General features: G+C 40.9%; 1 protein-coding gene and 2 pseudogenes across 1 annotated transcript; 2 read left to right on the forward strand and 1 right to left on the reverse strand.

Moving 5' to 3' along the window:
- Positions 1-320: 320 nt before the first annotated feature.
- Positions 321-16,692, reverse strand: LOC150068916 (olfactory receptor 7D4-like; annotated as a pseudogene).
- Positions 3,382-4,415, forward strand: LOC150068917 (olfactory receptor 7D4-like; annotated as a pseudogene).
- Positions 16,693-20,409: 3,717 nt separating the features above from the next.
- LOC150068918 (olfactory receptor 7G3-like) lies at positions 20,410-20,973 on the forward strand. The gene has a single exon (XM_090329627.1). It carries the CDS (start codon positions 20,410-20,412, stop codon positions 20,971-20,973), a length of 564 nt encoding a protein of 187 aa, XP_090185753.1.
- The last annotated feature ends 489 nt before the right edge of the window (positions 20,974-21,462 follow it).

Raw genomic sequence — 21,462 nt, forward strand, 5'->3', positions numbered from 1 at the left:
CACCCCCCCCCCGTCTTGGTTTTCTCCCCCTTCCCTATCCAATTTCAAATAACCAAATACAAATAAATCCAATATATCAGATAACAAAGTGAGATAAAGTAACAATATGAGATAACCAAGGGACAGCAAAAGAGATGAGAGATAACATATTACATTTAAACAAATATTTGAAAGTGACAGATGATGATGTTCTCTTGTAATGTTTCTACAGGGTCATGATCTTTGGCAGAGGGGGAATCTCATGCAGTGAACTTTTCAGACAAAAGGGCACCATGATTGCCACGCAATCTTTTTCTTAGAGAAAAACAGTGTATAAAAATTCACAAAATGTACTTTAAGGGCCACAATTTCCATTTCATTCTCAGGTCAGGGATCCAGGAAGGAAAGGTGACAAGTCTTCTTAGCAGTCTGCCCAGGGCCCTCTCCACATCCTGGTTCCTCAAGCTACAAGTGAAGGGGTACAGGAGGGGGGTGACTGCTGCATACACCACCAAAGCCCCCATGCTTCTGTGGGGAGAATAGGACACAGCAGAGCTGAGGTACAAACTACAATCCTCTTAGTAGCCTTTGGAAGTGCAATATTTAGAGAATGGTAGAATAATTGTACCATTTGTTTAATGAACTCTTTGGATAATGAAACCATTAACACACTACAAAGTTAAACATATCCCTGTTGACCATCCGACGCAATTGTCTGATTCAAGGTTCCTTTAAAATCCCAGCACAGTTCCTAAGAGCACATTTCACAGGGTTTCAGTAACTTTCAGAGAAGAGATCTGTGCTGTCTTTGTTAAAAAAAAATTCAAGTGAATAAAGAAGTAAATGAAGCAGCAAACGTGTAGTTAATTTTAGTTTTGACACAATAAGAATGGGAACATATCAAATTTATGTAAACTTTGAATGCGAATTCCCTTTCCTAACGAAAAAGAGTTCTGGTTTCACCAAATCTATTAATATTTCTCCTCAATTGCTTTTTTTAATTTTGTTTCCTCCGTCCAGCTGTGGAACCCAGACTGGCCTTCATGATAAGGTATGTTGTATAGAGTCTAAAATCTTCGCTCTTTCTTATACATTGTCAAGGTTCTTTGTATTTCCTGTTTTCAGTTGTCTGTTTATTAATCCTAATGGTTGATGTTTCCTTTCTTCTCATTAAAAAGTTCTACAATAATGTAGGAAATTTTACATGGCTAGATACTGGCAGTGTATATGTGTAAGCCTGGCTACTTAGCGTGTTGAGAATAGTAGGGCACAGTTTGCAACCAGGCTAGGTAGAAATGTCCGTGAGACTCTTTTCTCCAAATAACCCAGAAATAATCATAAGTGGAGGTATGGCTCAAGTGGCAGAGCATTAACCATGAGTGAAAAAGCTCAGTGAAAACATCCTGTCCCTGAGTTCAAGTCGCACACACACACACACACACACACACACACACACACACACACACAGATATTAACCCAGGGCTGATAATGTAACAATTGAGTTTCAGGTGAATGAGTTTTACTATTATCTGTGTAATTACACACTCTCTTCTCCCTATAATAAAGAAAAACAAGACAAACTTGTCTTTTCATATTGGTTTCAGAAAGAAGTATAACAGATTTGTGAGTGAGTGTGTGTGTGTGTGTGTGTGTGTGTGCGTGTGTGTCTTCTTACAATAAGGCTCCAAATGTGGGTATCAGTGCTGGCCCTGACCTCTTTTAGCTCCAGACCAGTGTTCTACCACTTAAGTCCCACTTCTGGGTTTTGTTGGTGACTTGGAGATAGGAGTATCAGAGACTTTTCTGCCTGGACTAGCCTTGAACCTTGAACGTCAGAGCTCAGCCAACCCAATAGGTAGAATTATGGGCATTAGCCCCCAATGCCCCAGCCTTGAAAACTATAGATCCTGCTGACATTAGTGTTTTTCACTGGGTACCAGGAATTGGGATTCCTATAGCCACTGATAAAAATGAAAGAGGAGAACAACATGAAATCTCAGACCCACAAATGAATCTGATTTTTCCAGTGCAAGGGAAACATTGAAGTAGAGTGCCAGAAGTTTTGATGTAGGGGCTTACATCCAATCCCACTTGGCCCTCAGTCTATAATCCCCATCCCTCCCAAATCTTCTAGCTAGCACAAGTGATTGCATCCTTTCTGTGGCTGCATGTTTGAACATTTATAAGGATCTTGAGATACATCCATTTCTCATTGTTTTGTGTGTCTTGTCAAGTGTTATGTTTAAAACATTCATCTATCCACATGTACTTTCACTTTTTCAAAATTTAAGATGATTTAGGATTTATAGACGACTTGAAATTTTTTGTTTTATTATTGACTGGGGTTTGAGCGCTAAGCTCCATTCTTGCTAGGGAACTGCTTAAGCATTCAAAGCACATTTCCAACCATTTTGTACTTAGGTAATTATGCAGATAGGGTCTTACACCTTTTACCAAGTCTGGTCTCAGAGCATGAACTGCTTAGCTGTATCTTTCACTTTACTGTGATTATGGGAGCACATGTCACTCCCTCTAGCTTTGTAGCTGACATCAGGTCTCATTTATTTATTATTCGTTTTTGTCCAAGCTGACTTGGAAGTTAATTTTTTCCAATACCTATCTCCTGATTTTCTGAGAATATAATGAGCATGTGATTTTGCAACAGGTAAGCCTTCGATGTATTAATTAATTTGATCAAACGCATTTTAATACGTGAATTCTGGGGAACGTACCTCCTTCCATAGCTACTTAAGACTTTCACATATTCCTTGTTTCTACAGATGGTTGGGAATTGGCCTTTTCTCCTTGATGTGTGTCTGTCATTATTTTGGTTCATACTGAAAGACTTCATCCAAAACACATTTTTTTTCTGAGAGATTCATGTGATGAAAAATGAGACACTCACTCTAAAGATGTAACAGACATACTTCAATGATTTGAATTCTATCTTGCATGACTGCCTAGTGTAAGATGACATGGTAAAATAAAATCTCTGGTGAGGGTGATTTATGGCTGCTCAGGAGGGTGAGATCTGAAGATCACAGTTGAAAGCAATTTTGGGCAGGATGCAGTTGGGGTTCAAGAGGTAGGATGCTAGAGTTGGTTAAATAAGCAAACCAAGAGAATTCAGCCATGGATTTTTAAGACCTTGGACTGGTGTGTGCTTGCACACACACACACACACACACACACAATCACATAAACAAGCGCGTGCTCATGCACACACACACACACATACACAGAAAGATAGATGCACACATAGACACAGGCATTAAGACAGATGCACACATAGACTGACAGACAGACAGACAGACACACACACACACATATACACACACACACACACACACAGATATTAACACAAATCTGACAATGTGAAATAACTATCTGAATTCTGGGCAAATGACTTGGAACGTTTGCTTGTCTCTGAAGGAGAATTCCAGTGATATAGAAGGAGAAAATCACACCTCATTAAAACAATTTCACCTCCTGGGCCTCTCAGATGACCCTGAACTCCAGCCCATGCTCTTTGGGATCTTCCTGTCCATGTACCTGATCACTGTGCTTGGAAATCTGCTCATCATTCTGACAGTCACCTCTGACCCCCACCTCCACACCCCCATGTACTTCTTCCTCTCCAACTTGTGCTTTGTGGACATCTGCTTCACCTCCACCACCGTCTCTAGGATGCTGGTGAACATCCAGACCCAGAAGAAGGACATCTCCTACCCAGACTGCGTCACTCAGGTGTTTTTCTTCATGATGTCTGGTGGAATGGATAATTTACTATTGATCATAATGGCCTTGGATAGATTTGTGGCTATCTGTCACCCATTAAACTAGCAGGTGATCATGAACCCTCACTTCTGCTGGTCCTCATGTCTTGGCTGGTCATGTTCTGTATCGCCATGCTCTATATAGTGCTCATGGTTCGCCTGACCTTCTCTTTGAGCACTGAGATCCCCCATTTCTTCTGTGAACTAGCTCAAGTTCTCTAGTTGGCCAGCTCTGACACGCTGCTCAACACCATCTGCCTCTATCTGTCAGCTGCTGTATTTGGGGTCTCTCCTGCCACCGGGATCCTGTTCTCTTACTGTCAGATCCTCTCCTCTTTAATGAAGATGTCCTCCACTGCTAGCAAGCACAAAGCCTTCTCCAAGTGTGGCTCTCACCTCTGCATTGTCTCCTTGCTCTATGGGACAGCCTTTGGGGTGTACCTCAGCTCAGCCATGTCCTTTTATGCCCACAAGAGCATGGTCGCTTCGGTGATGTACATAGTGGTCAACCCCTTCCTGAACCCCTTCATCTACAGCCTGAGGAACCAGGACGTGAAGGGGGCCTTGGGGAGACTCTGCCGCAATGAGATCACCTATCCTTCCTGGAACCTTGACCTCAAAATGAGGTGGAAATTGAGGCCCTTAAAGAACATTTTGTAAATTCCATATTCTTTTATATTTTCATATTCTATTTCTCCAAGAAAGTAGGAGATTGTGTGGCAATCACGTGGTTTAGTAAGTCCTATTCCCTTTTTGTTTCTGCCAAGCATGCTATTGTACCAACTTCACAGTAAAGCATCATCATCCATCAGGAAGACATCCCCATAAGTCTGTCACTTTAAAAGATTGGTTTAGCTGTGTTTTAACACATTCTAATGTGGCATTGTATTATTTTGAATTTTTAAAAAATTGCCAAATTATTTGAGAACTCCTCTCATTATGCAAGTTATTAACTCCTATTAGTCATATGCAATAGCACCACATTTTTATTTGTAGGTTATGAAGTGTGTCATTTCTGATAGATTCACATAACATGATAATATTGTGTGTGTGTGTGTGTGTGTGTGTGTGTGTGTGTGTGTGTGTGTGTGTGTGTGTGTTCCAGTGCTAGGACTTGAGGTAAGTGTAGTAGTGATCCCTCCTGGCCAGCATCTGTCGATATTCGTTTCCTGATCCTGGCCATTCTAACTGGAGTGAGGTGGAATCTTAGAGTTGTTTTGATTTGCATTTCTTTTTGACCAGAGATGTTGAGCATTGCTTCATGTGTCTATAGGCCATTTTTATTTCTTCTTCAGAGAAGACTCTAAGTCTTGGCCCATTTTTTAATGGGATGGTTGTTACTTTGGAGATTAGGTTTGGAGTGATTCAATTTTTTGAGTTGTTGATATATTTTAGAGGCCTTTGTCCATTGTTTGGTTGGTGAAGATGTTCTCCCACTCTGTAGGCTTCCTAATTAATTCACTAGCTATGTCCTTTTCCATAAAAAAGCTATGCAGTTTAATGCAGTCCCACTTATCCAGCCTTTCTCTGATTTGTTGTGATTTTTGGTCCCTATTAAGAAAGTTTCGACCTGTGCCAAGGAGGCCTAGTGTATCTCCTATTCCTTCCTGTAAAGTTTTCAGTGTGTCAGCTTTTACCTCCAGGTCTTTGATCCATGTGGAGTTAATTCTAGTGCAAGGTGACAAAGAAGGATCCAACTTTAGTTTTCTGCAGGTGCTTAACCAGTTCTGCCAGCACAACTTGTTGAAGAGGCTTTCTTCCATTCTATTTTTTTAGTTCCCTTCTCAAAGATTAGGTAGCCATAGGTCTGTGGTTTAATAACTGGGTATTCAGTTCTATTCCATTGGTCTTCAGGCCTGTTCTTGTGTCAGTACCAAGCTGTTTTGATAATTATAGCCCTGTAATAGAGTCTAAAGTTTGGAATTGAAATTCCTCCAGCGCTGTTCTTTCTACTAAGAAGTGTTTTTGCTATACGGGGTCTTGTATTATTCCACATGAAATTTTGAATTGCCTCTGCTATTTCTTTAAAGAATGCCATTGGGATATTGATGGGTATTGCGTTGAATTTGTAGATAGCCCTTGGCAAGACTGTCATTTTCACAATGTTGATTCTTCCAATCCAGGAGCATGTGAGGTTTTTCCATTTCCTTAGTTCTGCTTTAATCTCCTTTTTTAGGGTCTTAAAGTTTTCATCAAAAAGGTCCTTTACATTCTTAGTTAACCGAATTCCTGGGTACTTTATTTTCTTTGAGGATATTTTGAAAGGAGTTTCTTTCCTGATTATTGCCTCATTCCTCTCACTGTTGGTGTAGAGGAAGGCAGTTGATTTTTGAGGGTTAATTTTATACCCTGCTACCCTTCCAAAGTTTTGCATCAGCTCAAGGAGCTTGCGAGTAGAGTCTATAGGATTGTTCAAATGTAGAATCATGTCATCTGCAAAAAGGGATAGTTTTACTTCCTCTTTCCCTACTTGGATCCCCTTTATGCTTGCTTCTTGCCTATGTTAAAGACGAGTGGAGACAGTGGGCATCCTTGTCACATTCCTGATTTTAGAGGGAATGGCTTTAGATTTTCACCATAAACTGTAATACTACCAATGGGTTTGTCATACACAGCCTTTATTAAATTGAGGAATGTTCTATGGATTCCTAGTTACTCCAGAGCTTTTAACATAAAGGGGTGTTGGATCTTGTCACATGCATTTTCCGCATCTATTGAGACAATCATGTGATTTTTGTCCTTGCTCCTGTTGATGTGTTGAATTATATTAATTGATTTGCGTATGTTGAACCAGCTTTGCCTCCCTGTGATGAATTCAGTTTGATCATAATGTATAAATTTTGATGAGTTATTGTAGACGGTTGGCCAGTAGTTTGTTGAGTAGTTTGCATCAATGTTCATCAAAGAAATAGGTCTATAGTTCTCTTTCTTTGATGAATCTCTGGTTTGGGGATGAGGGTTATACTGGCTTCATAGAATGAGTTTGGGAAAGAACCTTCATTTTCAATTTCGTTGAAGAGCTTGAGGAGTATTGGTGTGAGCTCTGCTTTGAAGACCTTATAAAATTCAGTGGTGAATCCATCTGGCCCTGGGCTTTTCTTAGGTGGAAGTCCTCTAATTGCCATTTCTATTTCAGAGCTTGAAATAGGCCTGTTGAGTTGGGTTATTTCTTCTCCCTTTGCTGGGTCCCAAAAGAGTTGGTATTTTGTGTGCTCCTTAGAGTTAAATTTCATAAACTGTTGGATTTCTGTTCTGATCTCTTCGATGACCCATTGGTGATTCAACAATGTGTTGTTCAGTCTCCATGAGTTACAGGGTTTTCGTTGGTAGAGATGTGTGTTCAGTTCCAATTTGATGCCTTTGTGGTCTGAGAGTGTGCTGGGAATAATTTCAGTGTTTCTGAATCTGTCCAGGCTTTTTTATGGCCTAAGATGTGGTCTATTTTGGAAAATGTTCCATGTGCTGCTGAAAAAACGTATATTGTGTTATTACTGGGTGGAATATTCTTCAGGTGTCTGTTAGACCTAGTTGGTCTATATAGTTGTTCAGTTCTAAGGTTAGTCTGTTGAGTTTTTGCCTTGTTGATCTGTCCATAGGTGAGAGTGGTGTGTTAAAGTCACCAACAATCACTGTGTTTTGATCTATGTATGGTTTCAGTGTGAGTAAAGTTTGCTTAATGAAGTTCAGAGCTCTGGGATTGGGTCTGTAAATATTTAGGATTGTTATGTATTCCTGGAGGAAAGATCCCTTTAGTAATATGTAGTAACCTTCTGTGTCTTTTCTTACTAATTTTAGTTTGAAGTCTATTTTATCTGATATGAGGATGGCAACTCCAGCCTGTTTATGGTGGCTGTTAGCTTGATAGAGTTTATTCCAGCCTCTCACTTTCAAAACATGAATGTTTTTTTGGGTAAGATGTGTCTCTTGAAGACAGCAGAACGCTGGATCTTGCTATTTGATCCAACTAGACAGACTATGCCGTTTAATTGGTGAGTTTAGTCCATTGATATTGAGAGTTAGGATTGAGAGATACTTATTAGTTCCTACCATTTTTAAAAGCTTTTATTAGGGCCTGTGTCGTGACAGTTCTTTTGGTCGTTAGATGGTATGCTGTTCAGGTGCCATTTCTTTCCCTATATTGCATTTATTTTGGTTTTCTATGTATAGAACATCTTTGAGAATTCTCTGTATTGTTGGTTTTGTTGCTACATATTGTTGCAGCTTTTCCCTGGAATGGAATGTTTTTATTGTTCCCTCAGTTATGAATGAGAGCTTAGCTGGGTACAGTATTGTTGGTTGGTAGTTATTTGACTTTAGGGCATGACATATATGCTTCCAGTCACTTCTTGCTTGCATGGTCTCTGCTGAGAAATCTGGGGTTATTCTGATTGGTTTGCCTTTATAGGTTACTGATCCCTTTACCCTGGCTCCCTTTAGGATCCTTTCTTTGGTCTCTATTGATCCAGTTCCCATTACAATGTGGTGGTGAGATGTTCTTTTCTGGTCAGGTCTGTTTGGGGTTCTAAAAGCTTCTTGTATCTGGATGGGCCTGCCCTTCTGGATATTTGAGAAGTTCTCTGAGATGATTCCCTGAACTATGTTTCCAATACCATTGACCTCTTTCTCCAGACCCTCCTGAATATCAACTAGCCTTAAATTAGGCTTCCTAATTGTATCTTGGACCTCCTGAAGCACTCTCTCATATTTCCTAGATTTGGATGGACGCATTTTCTGTTCTTTCTCTATAACAACTAAATTATCTTCAGCCCTGGAAATTCTCTCCTCTGCATTTTCTAACCTGCTATCAAAGCTATCTACTTTATTTTTCATCTCCCTTGATTCTAATTGCTCATTTTTGATGCCTTGCATCTCTTCTTTTAGATCATGTATGGATTTCTTTAGCTCCTTGATTTCCATTTGAGTGTTTAGCTCAGTAGCTTTATTTTCTTTGAACATTTGCTGGAGTTCGGTCACCTTTTTATTTGTGGATTCTATGAATTCATCCATTTTTCTTTGAAAAACCTTTATTATGGCCTCCTTTATGGCTTCTTCTTTTTCACTTATCACCTTGTTTATGGTTTCCTCTTGTTTAGCTATGGCTTCCTCCCTTATCTCTTTATATTTTCACATTTTTCATTAATGATGTTTATCAATTGCATTTGTATAGCACTTGGCAGAGTCTCCTCTAGGTTTGCCAGTGATTGTTCCATTGTCTGTTTACATTGGGTGGGGTATGTTGTTTCTTGATTTGACATTTTTCTTGAGTTTCTTGTTCTGCCCATTTGAAAATGGGAGCAAGATTAATACTAAACATGATTATAGTTTTTCAGATATAACCAACCTAGACCTCTGTAGCTGGCAGACTCTAGATGTTCACAATTTTTGATTGGTGTTATCACCCTTTCTTTTTGTGCACTTACAGACCAGTGTAATAAAACCACTGATAAGCAATTTATACCCAAAACAATAAGCTTCTCAATCCAATCCCTATTTTCTTTAAGTCCCTTTGAGCCTAGAGTATAATTGAACACCTAGATATACATTATTGCTCTACAGCCATCAAGTGTAGGTCCATGCATTATAACGGTTGAAAAACAAACAGAGGACCAGAGATAAAAAAAATAGAATGAGAGAGGTCAGGGGAGGTACAAGAGGATTAACGTAGGAGTGTAAGATTATTATAGTAAGGAAGAAAATTATAGCGTAAGGATAACTGACCTAAGTTGGTAAGTAGGTAGCGTATTTGAGTACAAAGTTTGGAAAGTATTAGAATAAAACTTATGTGTTGCTGTATGACTAGCTCTCAGCCCAACCAGTGGCCTTACAGTGGGCCATGGGATGGATCTGTGAGCTTCAGTCTGACCATGCTGGGCAGATGTTTTCCTGTGCTGCTTCCAGGGGAGGCCCCCAGCCAAGGGTCTGGGGTTTGAGAGTTTCCAGGGGCTCTCAGCAGGACCAGCAGGAGACCCCTCTGTTCCCAGGGGCGGGGCCCAGCTGAGGACGGGGGCTCCAAAGGCGGAGCCGCGCCTTTTTGATTCTCAGAAGGGGAGCTTGGCTGCTGGTAGGCCCTTCAGATCCCTGCTGTGTTTCCACTGCTTTGTCAGAGAGTCTGGGACTGTGGGGGGCCCCTTGGTGCTGTCTTGCTCAGGATTCCCAGCTGGAGGATGCCCTGCTCAAGAATTGAGGGGGGGCAGATGCTGGCTCCTATTTTCCCACACACCCCACCCGCTGTTGTAAGGCAGGGTCCCTGTGCCCTCCAGTCTCCAGATCCAGTGGCCTGGGAGAGGAGCCTGGTGGGCAGGTGGGAGCTGGGACAGCTCTGCCTCACTTGGTGGGGTGCTGGGTCTTAGCACTGCTCACCTGTCAGTCTCCAAACAATGGTCTGAGGGAGGGGGCTATTGAGGGAAGGGACAGGATTCTACATTCCTTGCCCCCCTGCTCCTGCCAGTCTTTCTCAGGCAGGGTGGAGGGGTCTGAGTTAAGTTCTATTGCTTGGCATCAGCTCTGCTTTCTCGATGGGTTTGGGGATGCGCTGTGCTATTCACACCTCTGCACTCTGTATGTGGGTGTTCCACGGTGGTGGGGAGTCTTTCACTCCCCTCAGGTCTCCTTCTCGGCCTGTGGTCCATATCTGGGTTCGCTGCTTGCTGTTTTGGTTCCGCGTCCCGGTTCCGCCGCTTCTGCCGCTCGCTGCCCCGGTCCTATGCTGGTTTCTTTGGGTCGGGGCTGCTGGACCGGGCATCCTCTGCCGCAGGTTTTCCCAGCTCAGGGCCAGAGGTCGGGTGGGGGAGGGGTCCTCGCGGTCCAAATTCTTTGAAAAAGTTGGATGTAAGCTTTATCTGGATTTCTTTTCTGGTTTGAGTCCTTCTCCATTGCTTCTTGAGTTTGTTGTTGTGGATTTCTTAAGAAAATTGGCTTTTGGACTCCCTGGTTCTGTCTTTTTGTGAGAGAGAGCTAGGCAGCGTCCCTATTGTCTCAGTGCCATCTTCCAGTTCCTCTCATGCCATTGTTTGATGCATAAGTATGCACAGCTGTTTCTTTTTCATGAATCATTCCCTTTATTATTATATAATGACATTTCTTATTTCTTCATACTGAAAATGCCAAAAAGTTAAAAATAGGAAGAAAATAAAAGACACTAATAATATAGAAAAATGTTTAGATGAGAGTTGAATTCATGGCTCAGTTGGTAGAGTGCCAGCCAATGAATAAAAGCATGAAATATAGAGTTCAAGTCCCAGTCTTGGACCAAAAAGCAAGAAAAAGGAGCACTTTAGACATTAGAATGGTATTGATTGTAATTTATATTAGTGCAGGTATTGTGTAATTTTGAGGATTGCAGAAAAATAAAAATGAAAATAGAACTTCTGTTTCTTCAAGCCATTCATTAATTTATGCCTATCCAAAGGACATGAAATCGCTAAGATGAAATTTATGTACACTCCCACTGTCAAGGTAAAGTAGCAAATTAGGTCCAATAATCAGTGTATGCACATAATCAATGCATATTAACTATCAAGTGAATAGGCATAGATGTGGTTACAAAATGAGACTATTTTCAGGCACAACAATTAGAATGATCTCGACTTTTGCTACAATGCAGATAAAACTGAGTGAGATTATATCCAGTGAAATAAGCTAGGCATGAAAAATAGAGCAACAGCTCAACATACACATGGACATAAACAATGTAGACCTTATAGAAAGAGAATCCAATAGGCACTAACAGGAGATGCTGTTGATAATAGTTGACCAGTGACTTGAGTGAATTTCAGAAGTCGCCTGCAGGTCATGTCAGATGTAGCAAATAAAAACACATCGGTGAATAGAAATCTACATAGCCAACAGACAATATAAAATAATGGCATTCGCAGGGATGTGGATGAATCTAGAAAGAATCATGTTTAATGACACAAGTCAAGACCAAAGGAACAAAAGGTGCATGGTATCCTTAACATATGGCTATTAGATCCAAAGAGTACACGAGCGAGGACTCAATATTTTCGTACCCAATGCTATGGCCATGCTATTGGAAATAAAAACACAACTACACAGAGATAAAAATTTGTGACTCTATAGACATAAGGTTTTAACACACAGTTTAACGTGTACCTATGACAAACCCTCAGCCTAATTTCAATTACGTTCCATAACTAAATGCCAGTGATTGTATATAGAGATTCCCTTCTTGAATGCTTGTTTGTTAAACATGTCATTTGAAATATGATGTAAAAATGAATGTTAATAAATTCTTTAATGAAAAAATTGCACTAACAAAAAACAAACATCAGCCAGGACTAGAACCATGTGATCACCTCATTATATGCATAGGTTAAACTTTCCTAAGATCCAGAGGCACACCAACTCAAAAAATAAGCCTGAATAAATGGAACTGCATCAAACTGAAGATTTTCTGCATGGTAAAGGACATAGCTAGGAAGATAAAAAGAAAGCCCATAGAATGGGAGAAGGTCTTTACTAGCTATAAATTAAACACTACACTCAGAGCTGAAAAAAATTTAAAAAATTAAAAAAATAAACGGTTAAAAAGACAACTCAGTTACTAAATGGGATGAAGACAGAAAAGTACAAGAAGAAGAAGAAGAAGAAGAAGAAGAAGAAGAAGAAGAAGAAGAAGAAGAAGAAGAAGGAGGAGGAGGAGGAGGAGGAGGAGGAGGAGGAGGAGGAGGAGGAGGAGGAGAAGGAGGTGGGGGAGGAGGAGAAAGAGGAGGAGGGCAGAAAGAAGAAGGTGAAGGGGAAGGGCAGGGGGAGGGGGAGAAAAAGGAGGAGGAAGGAGAGGAGGAGGAAGAATGGCCAATAAACAAATGAAGAGATGTTCAACATAATTCATTTGTAATAATTGGCATTGGCCTGTAAATCCAGACACAAGCACTGTGGATGGTAAATGACCAAAATTAGAATTGGACATGATAAATTAAACAGCACTCTAAACATTCACACAAAAGGAAGATATTACTAGAAGAGGATCACAAAGGCTCAATAACTACATGTGCATGATTATATAAAATGTTGTTTAGCAAAATAAACTCCAAGAAATGGAATCAAGAGGTTTTTAATTTTATTTTGTTTTTGTTTATTTTGTTTTCCAATTTTGTTGCTGCTTTTCACTTCTGTGTTTTTTGTCTTGTAAGTTTATCTGTTTGGAGGAGGGTAAGGGGAAGCACTGAAATGGTGGGGTCAAGGGAAAACAAATTTAGCAGTGGTACTCACAAGACCATGTGTTGAAAATTAACTATACAACTTGTGGCAAGGGGAATCAGAAGGAAAAAGACTGGGAGAAAAAAAGGGAAGATTTGATACTGTTCAAAAAGGAATACATTCATCACCCAATCTATGTAACCGTAACTCCTGTGTACATTAATTTTCAAGTAAAATAACAATAAATAAGATGCACTCAAGGAAAATAGAAAATATCAGAGAATGGGGAAATGTTTGCTAAATTGGTCTGAAAAGCTTCCATCTTACATAATACAGCACAGGTTTGAACAATTCATTAATGGAGGCACAATCTACATGATTTCTAAATGCACCTAGATGGGGAAGACATTTCTTCAACAGAAGAATTATCAACTGCCAAGAAGAATTTCAAATGCTTCTCAATAACTTACAGGGCAATGCAAGAGACAAAGGGGGCAAGCACAACTACTCAAGTTTATCATCTCAGTTACTCAGGAGGCAAAGATAGAGAGGGTCCCTGAAGCTACCCTGGGCAAAAGCAAAGACCTGAAAGCAAACTCATCTCAACTAGACAGACTGGGTATGGAGGCACACACTTGCCAGCACAGCTATGGGAGAAACATAAGAAAGAGGATCACAGTTCTGCAAGGGCCCTTGATATTACATCAGATCTTATCTCAAAAACAGCTGTTGCAAAAGGGTTGGAGACATTATTCACATGATAGTGCCTATTCCTAGTGACGGTGAAATGCTGAGTTCAAATCCAAGTAGCACTACAAGATATTTAAAAAAAGAAATTCAAGATGCCCTCTGGTGTCTTGGGTCTGCAATTCCAGCTACTCCCGATTCTGAGAACTCAGGTTCACTGGGTGAAGCCATCTTAGCTGGAAACTCCATGAGAGTCTTATTTCCAGTACACCACTGAGAGCTGAAAGTGGAGCTGGGGCTCAAGTGGCAGAGTAATAGAGCAAAAAAGCTCAGAGGACACTGTTCAAGCCGCAGATCTGGCACATGCACACACACACACACACACACACACACACACACAAATACATTGGAAATGTTAAAAAATGGACATGTTGTTAGGAATGAAAAAGAATCAATACATTGAGATCCACGTTTGCCTTGGGGACATGATGGATTAAGTAGTTGTAAACCCCACGTTTCTCTCCATGTCAAGAGGCCATTCTGCAGAGGAGTCTCCCCAGGGCTCCTTTCACATCCTGGTTCCTCAGGCAGTAGATGAAGGGGTTCAGCATGGCAGTGACCACTGTGTACATCACTGAGGGCCACCATGCTTCCATAGGAGGAGGAAATGTTCAGGGCAGAACTGAGATACGCCGTTCTATAGAACAAGCAGACCATGCAGAGGTGAGAGCCACAGGTAGAAAAGGCTCTGTGCTTACCCACAGAGGAAGACATTCTCCATAAGGAGGAGATGATCTTGGAGGAAGAGAAGACTATGCCAGAGAGAGGAAACATACCTGCCAGGATAGTCATCGCATACATAAATACGCTATTGACAAGGGTATCAGAGCTGGCCATCTTGAGAACCTGGGCCAGTTCACAGAAGAAGTGGGGGATTTTGGTGACTGTGGTGAAATTCGGTTGCTTCATTGACAAAACCTGTATCAGAGAAACCCAGATCATGATGATCCAAGATAGGAGAAGCAAGAGGTCAAGAGAGAGGGGCTCATGATGAGTGGGTAATTCAGGGGGTGACAGATGGCCACAAAGTGGTCATAGGCCATCACAGTCAGTAGAAAATTATCCAATCCATTAAACATATTAAAAATATATCTGTGTCAGGCACTTTGGATAGGAGATGTCTTTATTCTGTACTTGCAGGTCCACCAGCATCTTGTAGAGGTGAAACAGGTGTCCAGGAAGGAGAGATTAGGGAGGAAGAAGTACTGGGGGTGTGGAGGTGGGGGTCAGAGGTGACGGCGAGGAGGATGAGCAGATTTCCGAGCATGGTGATCAGGTACATGGACAGGAAGAGCCCAAAGAGCATGGGCTGGAGTTCAGGATCAGCTGAGAGGACCAGGAGAGGAAATTGTGGTAATGAGGTGTGATTTTTCTCTTTCCATATCAGTGGAATTCTCCTTCGGAGAAAAGAAAAGGCTTCCCGTCTTCCACCCAGAATTCAAACCATTATTTCACATTCTCAGCCTTGTGTCAATATCTCTCTGTGTGTGAGTGTGTCTGTGTGTGTCAATCTGTCTCTCTGTGTGTCCATCTGTCTGTGTGCAGGTATCTTAAAATGTGTGTCTATGTGAGCATCTATCTTTGTGTGTGTGCGTGTGTGTGTGTGTGTCTGTGTCTGTGTGGTGTGTGAATGCACATACAAGTCCAAGGTCTTAAATCTGGGTCTGAATTATCTTGCTTGGCTTATTTAACAAAGGCTAGCATCGTACCACTTGAGCACCAACTGCATCCTCCCTTATCAAATATTAGGTGCCTATTTGAATGTGGGTTCATATCTGAGAAGAAGAGGAAGAAGAAGAAGAAGAAGAAGAAGAAGAAGAAGAAGAAGAAGAAGAAGAAGAAGAAGAGGAGGAGGAGGAGGAGGAGGAGGAGGAGGAGGAGGAGGAGGAGGAGGAGGAGGAGGAGGAGGAGGAGGAAGGGGAGGAGGAGGAGAGCAAAATTTTCTTAAAAATTGCCTAAAACAAAATGTTAAAGAAATTTTGGACAAATGAATCAGCATTAATCTGCTGAGCTTCTATATATTAGACATACTAGACATAGCTAAAAAGTTAAATAGAAAGCCCACAGAGTGGAATATATTTACTAATCATACAACAGAGAAACACCTCATATCTAAAATACATCAGCTGCTCAAAAAATAAATGTCTCCAAAACAAATCTTCAAAGAAACAACCATCCCAGTAAAAGATGGGCCGAAGACTTAAATAGACACTTCTCTGAAGAGGAAATAAGAATGGCCTACAGACATATGAAGAAATGCTTGACATCTCTGTCCATAAGAGAAATGCAAATCAAAACAACTTTGAGATTCCACCTTACTTCATTTAGAGTGGCCATGATCAATGGATCTAATAACAACAGATACTGGCAGGGATGTGGCCAGGAGGGATCACTACTACACTGTAGTATAGTTTTAGAGTTCAAGGCAGAAAACAAGCCACTATCTCCCATAACTGGCATGAGAATGGGGGGTGTGTGGGAGAGCTGTTTTTGTGATTTTCTGTCCTTATGTGTAGAAATTATGAGTTTATTCAGTTCCTATGACTCTTAGCTTGGCTGTGTTTTTTGTTTTTCAGCTTGTTTTTATATCTATGGTTGTCAATCTTTCAGAGAGAAGTGTTGTTACAAACTGAAATCTCCTGTTAGTGTTCAGAAAACTAAAGTAATTCCTTGTTGTTTGACCACCTTCTTACTTCTTCCTCTCTTTCCTGATTTTCACAATTAAATGTAATGCTGACAGTAACATTGTCATAGCAGCCTGTATTATAGTGAGGAATGTTCTGTGGATTTCTAGTTTCTCCAGAGCATTTTTCATAAAGGGATGTTGAATTTTGTCAAATGTATTTTCTGCACTTCTTGAGTTGATCATGTGGTCCTGTCCTTGTTTCTATTGCTGCATTTTTCTTTTACTATATCTGACAGTACTTACAAGAATATTCTTGAAGTCTCACAAGAAACTGGAAGTTCACTGCTATTTAATTATTACCTACATGATGTTCCTGCCAGCATTTTCTGATGCTGCCTGCGGCATTTTTTATGAGGTGTGTACTGTTTAGATCCTCATATATGTTGAGATTTTGCCATAATTTTCATGCCTATCTTGTCATTCAGGTTTATCTACACCACATCAAACTTCAAGGGCATCCCACTTATTGTGCCTGAATACAGTCTCACATACTTTTAGCTCTTTGTTGGTGTAGGGGACATAGGAATATCATGGGCTTTTCTTCCTGAGGTTACTTCAAAACTATGGTCCTCAAATTTCAGCCTCCTGAGTTAGCAATGATTAGAGGCATGAGCCACACATGCAGGCTGCCCATCATATTTCAATGACAAAAACAAAAATTTGACTTTGGCCATCATTTAAATGAGGAAAAATACACCCTAGTCATCTCCAGTAAATGCAAACCCTAGTCTGACCTTATCTACCAAAAAGTTCCTATTAAATACAAATATTGAAGAAAATAGAAATGCCGCAGGATATTTGCTCTAGAATTCCTAATTTCCCCTCAAATTACCTGATAGGAATAATAGTTGCACTATCAAAATCTAAGTCACACATAATTTGTGTTAATATTGTTGAGATATTTAATACATAATAAATGTTAGGTATTGCTGTAAGCTCATTGGCACACAGATTTCTCCTGAGAATCGCAAGGGCCTGATTATTTTCAAAGACAATTTCTTCTTTCATCATCCATTACAATCATCATGTCCTCAGAGACTGGAAATAACAAGGAGCAATTTAGTGAATGCAGAGCTTTGTGCATTGAGATCTCAAGGTGCTAGATTTATAAACCATCAGTCCTGTTTCTCTATCTACCTACTCAGGCCATTGCTCCTATCTGGGGAGTCGGCAGTCCTGTGATCTCCGTTCAGTCACTCTGTGGTTCTAGGGGTCCACACATGACTCCTCCTGCCTAGCGGCTGTGCTGACCAAACCTCAACCTTGCTGACACACCAAGGATGGGAAAGGGAGAGGATGGAGACGTACTGTTCACATTCCAACAGAAGCCCAGGGCATCTCAGTGAGTTACAGGGCTAGGAGGGAGGAGGACAACAGGTGTATTTCCTCATAACCTCTTCAGTCATGGCAGGTGGGTGAGCCAGAAGCAAAGGATCCAGAATGCAAAGTTGAGTTCAGAAGCCCAGGAAATTTAAAGTCTTTAGATTGTGAGGGTAGAATTTCTCTCCTAGGTAATTTTGCTTTCCTTGCACATGATCTAGTTTATGACAATCTAATACTTTGGGGAAGATTATGGCTCCCACAAAATAAATCTCTAAGAATGGTTAGTTCAGGTGGCTCATGCTTTTATTCCTACCTAGTCAAGAAGCTGAGATCTGAAGTTCACAGTTCAAAGCTAGCCTGGGTAGGAAAGTATGTGAGAATTTTATCTCCAATTAACCACTAAAAAGCTGGAAGTGGAGCTGTGGCTCAAGTGTTTAGAGGGTTAGCCTTCAGTGGGACAAAATTCAGAGACTGTGCCTAGGCTTTCAGTTCAAGTCCAAGAACTAAACAAATTCAAATACAAGGAAACAAAAATAAAAAAGAAACAATAGAGCACATCGTATTTAATTCTTTAAATATAATCACATTTAAGGTGACATTATACCTATTTTATTGATGACCAAATTGTCACAAAATTATTTAAAAATGTTTCCCTACTTATGTTTCTGTTGTTAGGAGAGATGAAAGTGTGAGTTTTCATCAAGAGTCCGAATTTGGGGGATATTCCATCTATTTTATGAGAAAGGATTAAATTAAAAGAATTTTTATTGGTCATCAGGCTTTACATCAGGGCCTGGGTGCTACTCCTGAGAATCTTTGTACCCAAGGAGAGCACTTTACCACTTTGAGCCACAACTCCACTTCTGGTTTTTGAATGGTTGATTGGAGATAAAAGTCTCACAGGGACATTTCTGCCCAGGCTGACTTGGAGCCACGATCCTCAGTTCCAACAGGTTAGAAAGATTTGAATTAATATAACTTGGTAGAGTTGCAGCTTCAAACTCTGCTGTGGTTCCAGACATCAGTTTCTTATGACACCTAATGGAGGAATGCCACGGATGAGGAAAACATATCCAGATAGACAGTAGCAAATACCTGTTTGGCAAACACAACCTGATATATTTCTTTGAGATAGTGAAGTGATGATAAAATAATTCTGCACTTGCTGAGTGCCCATGGCTTATGTCTGTAATCCTAGACTCTTGGGTGGGGTATCGTAGTTTGAAGATAGCTCATCCAAGAAAAATCAAGCTGACTGTTATTTCCCATTTGCCACCCAAGTAGTAGAGTTCCATCCCTGAGTGAAAGACCTGAGGGACAGCGTCCAGGCACTAGATTCAAGTTCCTGGTACATGAGCAAGCAAGCACACACAAATACACACACACACACACACACACACACACACACACACACACACACATTCTGCACATACTGACCATCAGCACAAAATACTATTTAAACTTGTCAATAATAGTGCATGGTAGTTCAGAATTGTTATTAGTGTTGGTGTTGTCTTGTGATTTAGGTTCATTTAACAAAAACTCATTATCGAAAGGAGATATACAATAGATATATTTTTAGTTACGTTAAAACAAAAAAAGACTAAAAAGTATATTTGACCCTCAAACACACAACATTTGAGTAGGGTCCTTTATCTCCATAAAACTAGCTATATAAAGACTGGATAAAGTAAACCATCAACCAAGGTAAGGGTCATAAAACGTGCTACTGAATTCTGAAAATTTCCTTGTAATCAGAGTTCCAAACAATGTACCTTCTACCACCAGCCCCTGACCATTAAAAAATGATTGATTTTCCTCCTATATATGTATCTATTTTTATATACCCCAGACACCATAACTGAAATTTAACACTCCAGGCAATAATAATATCACTTAAGTGACAGCTCCACTTCCAACTTTTTCCTTTAATTGGAAAAAAGAAGCTCAGAGAATTTACTTCCCAGGTTCACTTTGAACTGAAATCTTTAACACTTACAATTTTGGATCTTCCGATTATACATATAAGCCACCTGAGCCAGGCAGATTTATATTCTTATCATTAGCAGGAATATTGAACATGAATAAAATATTTGAAAAATTCATAGTGCCCTTTTAGTTAGATTATTTTTTCCCTAGGGAGGGAAGTATATTTCCTTTTCCCATTTTTTTTTCCTTCAAAAAGAAGAATCTGAGATCAGAATGTAATCTCAAAAATTACCTTCAGTCTCCAAAGCTCTTGAACCAACCAACCACAGATTGGGTTTGTACAGAACAAGTGGCTTTCATAGACTCCAATGAGTTTAATTAAAGAGCTCAGCTGAGGAATATTCCTGAACTTATTTGAATGTGCAGTCCACAAGGACACTTATTCCCTCGATTTGCTTTTTTCCACTTTATTTTTTATTATCGTGGTAATGCATAGAAAGGTTACAGTTACATTCACCAGACAGAAGGTGCATTACTTCTCACACATTGATACCCTGTCTTTTGTTTGTCTTCCCATTGCCCTCCCCATCCCCTCCCAAACATCTTGTTTCCCCTCTTCCTTGGTTTGCTTTAAAACTAACATTTTTATATCCAAAGACTAAACATTCTCTCTCTTTCACCAGGTGTCCCATTCACAGGGAAGCAGACAACCTCACCTGTGTCTGGGAATTTCTCCTCCTCGGACTCTCACAGGATCCTGAACTCCAGTCCTTATTACTGGTGTTATTCTTGACACTTTACCTGGTCACCATGCTGGGAAACTTGCTCATCATCCTGGCCGTGGCTTCTGACCCTCACCTCCATACCCCCATGTACTTCTTCCTCTCCATCCTCTCCTTGGCTGACATTGGTTTCAGCAACAGTATAGTTCCTCAGATGCTGACCAACCTCCAGACACACAGCAAATCTATCAGCTATGCTGGCTGCTTGACTCAGGTGTTCTTCTCTTACCTATTTGGAGGTCTCGAGTGTCTGCTCCTTGGTGTGATGGCCTATGACCGCCTGGTGGCCATCTGTCACCCACTGCACTACCAAGTCATCATGCACCCTCGTCTCTGTGGAGGGTTGGTTCTGGTGACATTGTTCGTCAGTCTCCTGGATGCCCAGACGCACTGCTCCATGGTGTCCCATCTGACCTTCTGCATGGAGGTGGAGATCCCCCATTTCTTCTGTGAGGCTTCTCAACTGCTCACTCTTGCCTGTTCTGACATCTCCAGTGACTCCATACTGATCTACGTGGCGAGTGTTGTGTTTGGGGGTGTCCCAGTCTCGGGCTCTTTTATTCTTACACACGCATCGTTTCCACCATTATGAAAATCCCCTCAAGAGCGGGGAAGTACAAAGCTTTCTCCACCTGTGGATCTCACCTGTCTGTGGTTGGCTTGTTTTATGGCACCACCAGCAGTGCCTACCTAACTTCGGCTACCTCTCAGTCGCCCAGAATGGTGGCTGTGGTGGCAGTGATGTATATCCTGGTCACACCCCTGCTGAACCCCTTCATCTACAGTCTGAGGAACAGGGACATCAAGAGAGCTCTCCTAAGGATTCTCAGGAGATTGGCATGATCACTGTGCCTCTGCTCTCTCCTAAGCAAAATCAAGAATAGGCAGAAAGAAATTCTCTGAGTAGAGGAGCTGGAAGCATGGCCTAGTGGTAGGGTGCTTGCCTAGCATGCACAAAGCCCTGGGTTTGATTCCTCAGAACCACATACACAGAAAAAGCTGTGAAGTGCTGCTGTGACTGAAGGGATGCAGTGCTAACCTTGAGAAAGCCCACGGACAGTGCCCAGGCCCTGAAATTGAA

The sequence above is a fragment of the Megascapheus bottae genome, chromosome 1, assembly GCF_031878675.1.
Source record: "Megascapheus bottae isolate mThoBot1 chromosome 1, mThoBot2.hap1, whole genome shotgun sequence".
Taxonomy (NCBI): domain Eukaryota; kingdom Metazoa; phylum Chordata; class Mammalia; order Rodentia; family Geomyidae; genus Megascapheus; species Megascapheus bottae.